At 37.2% G+C, this 11,274-nt stretch overlaps 1 protein-coding gene across 13 annotated transcripts in view; it reads left to right on the top strand.

The window, feature by feature from the left end:
- Positions 1 to 11,274, top strand: part of magi2a (membrane associated guanylate kinase, WW and PDZ domain containing 2a) — a 237,516-nt gene that overhangs the window by 206,812 nt on the left and 19,430 nt on the right. For 10 of the 13 annotated variants that reach the window (XM_016673025.1, XM_016673027.1, XM_016673024.1 and 7 more), the window contains 4 exons: positions 5,482 to 5,689; positions 7,981 to 8,022; positions 9,036 to 9,151; positions 10,240 to 10,432. In XM_016673025.1, the coding sequence (XP_016528511.1) occupies positions 5,482 to 5,689; positions 7,981 to 8,022; positions 9,036 to 9,151; positions 10,240 to 10,432 (559 nt within the window). The remainder of the gene's footprint in view (positions 1 to 5,481; positions 5,690 to 7,980; positions 8,023 to 9,035; positions 9,152 to 10,239; positions 10,433 to 11,274) is intronic. The other 3 variants (XM_016673026.1, XM_016673036.1, XM_016673028.1) reach the window with 2 other exon arrangements.

The raw sequence follows: 11,274 nt of genomic DNA, 5'->3' as shown, positions 1-11,274 counted from the left end.
AATAAAGGACATATCACTGTACATAATCTTTAAAACCATTAATTTCTTTCCTGTTGTGCTTTACAGCGGCCATATTGCCTCTTTGTCCTCTAAATCAGTGTTTTTCAACCACTGTGCCGCGGCACACTAGTGTACCGTGAGTGATCGTCAGGTGTGCCGTGGAAATGATCCAATTTCACCTCCGTATTTTCCGGACTATAAGCTGCTACTTTTTTCCTACACTTTGAACATGCGGCTTTTCTGTGGATTTTTCTTCAACCACCAGGGGGCTCTTTAGCAGGAAGTGAATCATTGGAAGTCAAAATTGGAAATCAAAGAAGAACGAGCTAATTTTAATTTAGAACAAGCACATGCTAGCAGCAGGCACGACGGAAAAATTTTTTCAAACTCATATGATGCAGCTTCTAAGTTGAGGAGTATTGATCTGGCAGTACAGGAGGGAAATAAAGCCACTGCACGTAAACTCGGCGTGAACAAAACCGGATTTGTAGACGGAGAACTGCGTCCTTAATATATCCAGCAGTTATTAGGACGCAGCCCTCTGCTGCCCTCTGCTGGGTCCTTATGGGAAACCGAGAGCGGCAGAGATACCAGCGGCCTGTAGACCGGTGCGGCTGTTATAGTTTCCAGGGGGGGTTAAAAAAATTTGAAGGTACGGTTTTATAGTGTGGTGCGCTCATAGTCTGGAAAATACGGTAATTGGTCTTAAAAGATTTTTTTGAAAATGAATTAATTATCTGCAAATAATGTCATCTTTGAGTGTCTTTGTTGTAGTAATGACTAGCGGCGTAATCATGTAATTTTATTACCACTAGATGGCAGTAGGTACAGAGCATTTTACATTAAAACAAGAGAATTAGTGATGCATGAATGTTACTACATTCATGCATCACACCACAGTGTTGTGGCACTGTTCAGGTGTTCAGGTGTATTTTTGAAGTGGACATGTTAAGTGCAATTTGAAATAAGAAATGTAAAATATGATCAAAATAAATTTTTGTGTTTATTTGATTTCTATTCAAGACACTTTGATAAGAATGACTATATATATAGGCGGCTACAGAGTATCTTTGTTTACATTTTTGGTTTGTGGTGTGCCTCGTGATTTTTTCAATTAAAACAATGTACCTTGGCTCAAAAAAGGTTGAAAAACACTGCTCTAAATGGATATTTTCCAACATTTTGGACTTTGGCTGCTTTTTCACTATTGGTGATACATTCAAAGTATTTATTATATTCTTAAAAAGGAGTAGCACTAATAAAGANTATGGTAACCACCAACTGCCAAGAGCAGCGCAGCAGAACGTGATACGCCATTAAAAATAAAAGAACAAATAAACACGTTACTTTTATTTTAATGTCAAAATAAAATCCTGTTACATAAATAAAAGTAAATTCAGCCTCATTTAGTCATTTATTGAATAAATACTTGAAAAATAAAATCTAACCAACTCCTTTTGTGTCATCAAAATGAGAAAAATAAAGTATAAAAATGTGTATCAAAGAGAGTTTGTTTCCTGACGATCATGAACCACTAGAGGTAGACTTAAAAAGTCGATCAATTAATCAGTATTAAGCTTGACAGTAAAAAGTGGTGAAAAGTGTTACTAAATCACCGCAATGAAAACTATTTATCTTGATTACTAAATGTCTGTTTAAATCCAAGTTAAAAAGATATGAGGATGAAAGGAAAGCCATTGATGAAGTCATAAAAAGTGGTGTAAAATCTTTGGGGGGGAAAAGAACTGTTTTGAAGTAGCCTTAAATGTATAGCTAGAGCTATAATGGAGTGATTTACAATTTTAAAAAATCATATGTAAAAATGGCCTAGTCAAAGACCAACTCTAAATCTGACTTCACCCTCACATTAAATCAATTTTGACTCAAGTTTGAATATTTTGCAAAGAAGAAAATGCATAAATTTCTGAGGAGGTCTGAATCAAGCAAGCTTAAAATTAAAATGTACACCACACTTTAAAGATTTTTAATTGAAATGAGCTCAAAAAGAAGGCATTATTTTGTGTTTCTGAAATACATCAACATTTGTGGTGGTTCTGTGACAAAATGAGAAAAACAGAGTTGAGTCTAATTAGGTTTCCACAGCTCAGAGTCAAACATTGAGGCTTTGGCTAACAGAGTGAGAGCAGAGCAGTGGCTAATTTGTCAGATGGACTTTCCGTCCAGCAAATCTTTGTTTGCAGATAAGCCTATTTAAATTTGTCTGTCAAATTCAGAAAGTCATAGGTAACCACTAGTTAATGCTGCAGCATTTTCAGATGTTTTTACTGAATAATGCAGATTAATTAAAGGTAAAAGAAAACGGTTTTGGGTCACATCGGAAAGCACATTTCATATCTGCAGCTAATATTGGCTCTCAGAACCAGCTGCTCTGTATCTTCCCGATGATAAACGCGCCAGTCATACGGTCTCAGTTTTCCCTCCGTTCCGAGTCGCTTTGACGCTTCTCGGCGTGTCAAAATGTCGTCTCGGCTGTCTGTTCGCTGTCCTGCTGTGACTCACGCGGCCGGCTCATCTGACACATTGAGGCTGCCGCTCAGACTGACTGGTGTTGGAGAAACTGTCGCTGCCGCCTCAAATTCAAGATGTTTCTCTTTCAAATTAACGCCAAACCGCCCACATCTCTTCACCTTGGAAACGGACAGAAGCTTTTGCCGTTATTTGTCTTTCCCTGAATAAATTAGGCCAAACTGCTTCTTCTACTACTAATTTCACTAACTTGTTATTTTTCTAAGCTCTTTCCCCAAACACCGATAAATACTGCAGCAGATAATTGAAAATGTCATCAAAATTGTTCAGTTGTGGATACATGCTCCAAAGAGCTTGCTTTGTTTGGAAAAAATCAAGATGGCTGCCATTGTGATCAAGCAAAATTAATTTTTGCTCTAAATTTGCCAATATTTATCACAAGTGAATGCTTTTGGTGTCAAATCACTAATAACTGGACAGACATAAATTATTTACTGATAGTTTTTTGATTTTCCAAGATGGCCGCCTTTGTTGTCATGGAAAATAAATTTTTGGACTAAAATCGACAAATAGATGGATGTTTGGTGTCCAATTAAAGCCTACATATTTTAAACCATAGAAATTGTATGTATTTCCTTTATCCTGTGTCGTCTTTTTCTGGTGGTGATTTTCAAAATGGCCGCAATGTTTGTAATAGAGAAGTAGTTGTTAGCCACGACTAAAACGTTAGGTTCACTGACCACTAATTCACAAAACAAAAATCTTAGCTGTGCTAACGCTAAACCGCTGAACTGAAAAACCAGCACATTTCATGCCAACAAGTGGCTAAAAAGGCTGCAAAACGGCAGCCATCTTTAAATTCAAGTGGCTAATGGTCAGAATGACAAACATACGAGTTGAGGGGTGAGCATGCTAATTTTAATGCTGTATCCACACTTGAATGATTTTTACAGTTTTCACTACTAACCAGTCAAAAGCAGCCGCAACAAATCTGTCAAGCTTTGGATTTCTGCTAAAATGACATGAAAAAGGTTAATAACTTCACAGGTTTCTGCTATAAAAAGCTCTGGTAATCTCTAATATTAAAAAAATGCATATTATTCGACATGTTTAGTGTTATTTGTTGATGTTTCATCATTATTTAGCTCAATAAAGGACATATCACTGTACATAATCTTAAATACATTAATAATTTCTTTCCTGTTGTGCTTTACAGCGGCCATATTGCCTCTTTGTCCTCTAAATCAGTGTTTTTCAACCACTGTGCCGCGGCACACTAGTGTACCGTGAGTGATCGTCAGGTGTGCCGTGGAAATGATCCAATTTCACCTCCGTATTTTCCGGACTATAAGCTGCTACTTTTTTCCTACACTTTGAACATGCGGCTTTTCTGTGGATTTTTCTTCAACCACCAGGGGGCTCTTTAGCAGGAAGTGAATCATTGGAAGTCAAAATTGGAAATCAAAGAAGAACGAGCTAATTTTAATTTAGAACAAGCACATGCTAGCAGCAGGCACGACGGAAAAATTTTTTCAAACTCATATGATGCAGCTTCTAAGTTGAGGAGTATTGATCTGGCAGTACAGGAGGGAAATAAAGCCACTGCACGTAAACTCGGCGTGAACAAAACCGGATTTGTAGACGGAGAACTGCGTCCTTAATATATCCAGCAGTTATTAGGACGCAGCCCTCTGCTGCCCTCTGCTGGGTCCTTATGGGAAACCGAGAGCGGCAGAGATACCAGCGGCCTGTAGACCGGTGCGGCTGTTATAGTTTCCAGGGGGGGTTAAAAAAATTTGAAGGTACGGTTTTATAGTGTGGTGCGCTCATAGTCTGGAAAATACGGTAATTGGTCTTAAAAGATTTTTTTGAAAATGAATTAATTATCTGCAAATAATGTCATCTTTGAGTGTCTTTGTTGTAGTAATGACTAGCGGCGTAATCATGTAATTTTATTACCACTAGATGGCAGTAGGTACAGAGGATTTTACATTAAAACAAGAGAATTAGTGATGCATGAATGTTACTACATTCATGCATCACACCACAGTGTTGTGGCACTGTTCAGGTGTTCAGGTGTATTTTTGAAGTGGACATGTTAAGTGCAATTTGAAATAAGAAATGTAAAATATGATCAAAATAAATTTTTGTGTTTATTTGATTTCTATTCAAGACACTTTGATAAGAATGACTATATATATAGGCGGCTACAGAGTATCTTTGTTTACATTTTTGGTTTGTGGTGTGCCTCGTGATTTTTTCAATTAAAACAATGTACCTTGGCTCAAAAAAGGTTGAAAAACACTGCTCTAAATGGATATTTTCCAACATTTTGGACTTTGGCTGCTTTTTCACTATTGGTGATACATTAAAGTATTTATTATATTCTTAAAAAGGAGTAGCACTAATAAAGAAGTACCAGGCCTGAAAACCTCGTCTTTGGTTACAATCAACATTATTATTGAAATAATAAATTCAGAGGAAGAGTAGCAGATGGGTGGATGAATGGTGGGAGCTTCTGTGAAACGTTTTAGTCTTTTTAAAGAAAAAATATTTCTCCTACATGGAATGTTTTTTTATTTTATTTGATCAGAAAAGTAAAACTTGGACAAATTTATTCAAATAAAAGCGTGGTAGTTCTAGTTTTGGATAAAACTCTGTGTGGGCTGGTTCTCATTAACATTTTTCTTATGGCATTAATCAATAATTAAGAATAGAGAACCTTAAAAAAATATCAATGCAAATGTGTTCAACACAGTACAGAGATCTTTACAAGCTAGTTCAAAGAAAAACAAGTTGGTAGTAATTTTTTATAGTGGGAAATGTTTTGTATGAATGTCCAAAGCTTGACAGGTTTTGCATCAATCAGGGGTAGCCAATGATCATATCTCGTTTTTGTGTTTTAACCATACCAATAGAGCTAAAATCAAACATCAGATGTGGAAACAAACAGGAAGAGGAAGCACTGACCCGTCATGCCGCTGTGCTTTGCAGGTGCTGGAGCAGTGGGAGTCCCAGCAGGGGCAGAACAGCCCCGCTCAGACCAGCCGCTCTGCTCCCATTGTTTCCCACAGCGCCCCCTTCCCAACACCCCATCTTCACATGGCCTCGGTCCCGGACTCGGCCTCCGAGGCCTTGGCACTGGTCAAACCTGACCCCTATGACCTTTTTGAGAAGTCCATGGCTATCTATGAGAGTAGGCGTAAGTACTGGAGCTTTTACTGCAGGTGAAAACACACAGGCACCTGCTGTAGGTATGAAGGATGGAAATAATTTCCTCCTAATCCATAAATAACAGAAAACAGACAGAAAAGCAAATGTACAGCAGTTTTTACTGACTATGAAATCCAACCAATGACTGAGGTGCTGGGCTGTTTCTTACTATTGGCCACTAGGGGGCTCCAAAGCTGCATGTTCAGCCACATTTCTGGAAAATTAAATATCCCATATAAAATTAATTGCAACGATTAACTTTGGTTGGTGTTTTTCTGCATTATTAGGTGATTTCTTTGGACCGCACTTTCACACAGAGTGTTGTATAGACCATTAAGAAGTTTAGTGATACAGTAAACTGCACATTCTGGGTTGTAATGTACATTACGACCCAACAAAATCAAAAGAAAATGCAGGAAGAAAAACAATCGGTGGATAAAAGCTATATATTTTTTGGCGTTGTGGGCTGAATAAGAGGAAGGGTAGTATCTTTTTGTTTTGCTAGCAAGTTATTTGTCATGCTAGCTAAAGGAACCAAAAGAAGTTTAGTTGCACATTAGTAGCCCTGAAAAAAAGAAAACAGAGGAAGAAAAACAATCAGTGGATGAAGGTGACACATTTTTGGCGTTATGGGCTGGATAAGAGGAAGCATTTTTAATATTTTGTCACCGTGTATTTTTGTCCTGCTAGCTAGCCTCATGAACTCAGCTCTAGCGTTTGCTTCATGAATGAACATGAATGTTTTCATGGAGGCGTTATTTTGGATTGTGGCGTTTTTATAAACATCTGTATTTTATTGATATATAGAGGGTTTGCTGTTTTTGTTGTATTACAGCTTTTTAATCAGTTTAATTCACTTTAAATTGTGTAATTTTAACTGTAGCCGGGTTGCTTGTAAAATGTTGTGGCATTTTTGTGGGAATCTCTTCATTTCATTTTGACAAACGGTTCTGCAGAAACGCATCCATGAATAAACACAGTTGATCTCTTCCACACCTAAAATATACAGTACAGCAATAACATAACTCTCTGGCTTGTAATATACTAAAAAGGTAATTTTCTTTTTGCAATATCATTTTTTTTCCTGTGGGAGTTATAAGCAGTAAAAAAGCATGTATTAACCTTTATGTGTGTACGTAGAGACTATTTCACTTCATGCTTTTGTACATCTACAAGTTTTAACCTAACAGGATTGTTTGATTTAACATCTCAAAAATATTTTCAGTAAATATGGTGTAAAATTGCAGGAAGAAACACTTGTGGTAGTTTTGTATGTCGCCTTAAAAATGTGTGGAGAAGCAGCTTCTGTGATCTGACATGGTATCTTTTTGATGCTGGTTTTTAAAAACTGCTAGAAGTCAGGTGGATTAATTATTAAATCTCCTTTTTATGTTTTTAAAACTAAAGCTGTGGTGGTTGTGTCTTCTCTGAGCTAAAATTAAGGTTTTTATTACCTTGGAAGCTTGACAGAGGAACTTTACAGTGTGTGTAAATCCTTAATTAGCTAAAAGGAGAAAATTTACACTTTAAAAACACAAAATCTTACTTTTCCAGCGCAAATTTCTTTGCACTGTTGCAATAACATAAAACTAGCTTACAGGTAACTTTTTGACTTGTTTTAAGTCAAACATTCCTTAATATTGATGAAAAAGTGCTAGTTCCACTGGCAGTTTACTTCACTCATAACAAGACATTTTCCCCAGAGTATATACCAACATATATGCTCTAGAATACATTTAGTGTTTTTCCAGCATATATTTTCTCCTTTTAGCTATTAAACTTGTTCTAGCCTGTTTTAGCAATCAAAAAAAGGTAAGAATTGTTTTCCTGTATTTTATATTTATGATACCTTCTGGGGGGTTTTCCGGTTGTAAACCGTTTTTCTGGTAATCCGGTTGGTGGGGATAACATCTGTGTCAGGTTCTCGTCTCTCATCATCCCTGCCGAGTCCCAGCAGAGCGCCGCTATGATTAAAATGGATACAACTGGAATAAATTTTTCATTCGCAGCCTCTTGTCTGTGGCCGGGTTTGCCCCGGCGCTTTGCGGATCGCGGCGTAGCGTGGCGCCCCCGACTGCAGATCAGTGCTTACATTCCACCTTGCATTGTTAATAATGAAGAGCTGTATTACTCTCTGTAAGCATTTCCTGACTTTATGGATGATGCCGAGATTCTGCGATGACATTAGTGCTGACGGCGGAGTTCGGGATTATATGGGAGCATCTGTTTGTGGATGTCTCTGTCTCATTGCTTTGGTTTTCTCTTTCTCTTTTTGTCCAGAACTTGTTCAACCAAGGACCGTTTTTCCTGTGGACTCTACTGGTAAATATAATCTCTGTGTGTATTCTTAAATGGGACATATTACACAAAATTCACATCTGCCATGTTTTTGTTCTTCCATTTGGGTCTCACTTGCTTCAAAACCCCACCCAGCCGGTTTTTTGCAATCGATTAATGCTTTTTGGTGACTGAAAAGTGAGCTGTTTCAAAATGTTAAGTCACCTCAGTCAATCAATAAAATGTGCAACAAGGCAGTTCAAAGAGTTTTAGTTCAGAGAAACATAAAAAAAAATATTCTAATTGCTAAGCCACATTCGGCTGCCAATGTGCCGTTACCTAGCAACCCTTGTGAAGCCCAGCCGTTACCTAGCAACGCAGGGGAGATATTTTTAATTCTGCTTAAATAAAGATAATTTAAATAAACATTAATAAAACAAAGTGTAGTTCCAGCACATTTGGTCAGCTGGTTTTACTGCTGCATTCAATGTACAACGGCTGCTGGAAACGACAAGTGTTTTTTGTTGACTCATCATCCAGAAGCCACTTGCTGCATTCTTGTTTGTTGTTCAGGAGGCTCCACTTCTGCTTTTCAAAGATATAAAGTTTTGTAATTGCACATTAGTTTGCAGCCACTTTCTTTAATGATTGTAATCATTATTTTGTGTAGGTGTGAATGGATTAAAATGATAAACGTCTTCTTAAATAATGTTTTAAACAGTTTTATATTTCAATAATTCCTTGTATATTAAAAAAAAAATCTTGTTCATTTTAAAGTTCTAAATTCACATTTTTCCCTTATATAAGAAAAACATTTGAATATTTTCCAGAAAGAAATTATTTTTGCTTTTAAACAAGATTATAACTCAGCAACTTTTAACAGTTTATATTTTATGAATAGTGCCTTTGTATGACCCTTTTTATTACTCTTAGTGCTTGTTTTTGCAATGTTATTAGGTTATTTGTTACTGAAAAAATGGATCGGATTACAGTAACGCTTCAGTTACAAAGCTGCTCCCAGAGACATGATTTAACGTGTTTTTTTCTTCTGATTAAAGGAGCAGAGTACCAGGACATCGAGGTCCACCTGCGCAGACAGAAGTCTGGGTTTGGCTTTCGGGTGCTGGGCGGTGATGAGGCCGGGCAGCCTGTGAGTGTGGAGACACGTGAGAAGGCTCGTATGGCGATGGGTGTGAAACCCTGTCATTTTCTACTCTCTAATCCACTCCACTCCCACTGTGTGTTCCTAACCCCTGACCCCTGACCTTTAGCCCTGAGAGAGTGCTGGCTTGCTATTAATGGGATCCCACCAACATACAGTGACTTAAAGAAGTTTTCTCACATTTTTCCACATTACAACCACCAACTTTAGTGAAATTTATTTGGATTTTTTTGACAGACTTAAACAAATAACACATAGTTTTGAAATATAAATGAAAAGGAAATCTGGTTTTCAAAATAAAACCTCTGAGAATTATGGTTTGAATTTCTATCCAGCATTACTCAGTTCGGTAGAGAACCCTAAAATTCTACTTGAGTAAGAGTAGCACTACTTGAACATACTTTTTTGAGTAAAAAAGTATTTCTGTGTACTTTTTATAAACATATTAAGGTAATAACTTTAGTATAGTGCAATAAAAATAAAACACTTAAGGTTTTCCAGTGTGCCAAAATGGCCTTCAGTTTTCAGCAGACGGTATTTTTATGCTACTGAGATTAAACTCCACTCAGATGGATCCACTCAGATGGACTCTGTTTTAGTTGGTTCACTTGGTTTGAATGGATTTTACTGGTTGTCTTTTCATCAGAAATGTTTGCAAAGTTTTGTTGATATAAACAGTGCATTTTACATTAAATAAGAAACGCAATTAAAATCACATGTGAAAAAGTTTAATTGAAAAATATCCTCCTACCACTTCCTGTTGTCTTCTTTGTTGTTTCCACCAGTAGTAACGTTCGATTATTGATTACGACTTGCCCGAATGTGAATGTTTCCATCTAGCAGATTTATTTTTATGGCCAATGGAAATGTAGCTACTCTTTAGTATCAGTGTAAAGCAGACGGATTATCTGCTGTTTTGTATTAGTCTGTCATTAATATCGCAATAAAATGTGAAAAAGTTCAAAGGCACTGCATGTGAGTTTAGAAAACTAATACTTTATTACATTACTGAATAACAATCACTCTAACATCTACTCATTTCAACATAATGCCAAGAATCCATTCATTTAACTCCTGGTGTTATGGAACAAAATGAACAGATTCTTATTGGAGCGATCATAGAGAAGAGTCCAGCAGATCTAGACGGGCGATTACGGCCGGGAGACGAGCTGCTGTTCGTGGACGGGATCCCAGTGGTGGGGAAGGCGCACAGATACGTCATCGACCTGATGCACGCGGCGGGGCGCAACGGACAAGTCAACCTGGTCATCAGGAGAAGGGCGCAGGCAGGAGGTAAAGAGCCGGACGGGTTTACAGCTTCTTCTCTTCCTCTACCTGTCATTTCTCAAACTTTTTAGTCATTAACAGATTCTGAAAGTAAGAATTCTGTGCTTTAAAATAATAGAAAATACATGGATACCAAACAAATTCTTTACCACAAGTGCTGTGTGCACTAACAACATTTTAGGGCTATTTGAAATTTAGAAGATTATCCCAGAAAATAGACTTGAGTTGCAAAAACAAAAATGTTTAGATGCAGTTAATTTTTTGATAAAATCAATTTATCACCCAGACCTTCTAGACAGTTCTTGCTTATTTTGAGCTCCTTTCAGAATGAGCTGTTTTATGATCTCTGTCGCTTTAAATCCAAATAAGCTGCTTCTTCAATTCAACATTTACCCTCACACATAAAGATGGCTGCAAACAGATCCACAATTATACAAAAACACATCTTTAAAAAGCATTAGTAGAGCCTCCTGCACAACCAACAAGAATGCAGTAGGTGGATTTGGATGGTGAGTCAACAACAGAACACTTGTCTTTTCCAGCAGCCATTGTACATCGAATGCAGCAGTAAAACCAGCTGACCAAATGTGCTGGGACTGCACTTTGTTTTATTAATGTATATTTAAATTATCATTATTTTAGCAGAATTAAAAATCTCTCCCCGGGGTTGTTGGGTAACGGCACATAGTCTGCCGAATGTGGCTTAACAATTAGAATATTTTTGAAACTGTTTGTTTTCCAGACACAAAAACACATTAAGTTATGGCCAGAAGCAGTTGAGATCCAAATGGAAGTATAATAATAACATCCAAAATGTGAATTTTTCATAGTAGATCCCCTTAATAAGT

Source organism: Poecilia formosa, unplaced genomic scaffold, assembly GCF_000485575.1.
Source record: "Poecilia formosa unplaced genomic scaffold, Poecilia_formosa-5.1.2 Scaffold69, whole genome shotgun sequence".
NCBI classification, from domain to species: domain Eukaryota; kingdom Metazoa; phylum Chordata; class Actinopteri; order Cyprinodontiformes; family Poeciliidae; genus Poecilia; species Poecilia formosa.
This window is presented reverse-complemented; position numbering and strand designations above follow the sequence as displayed.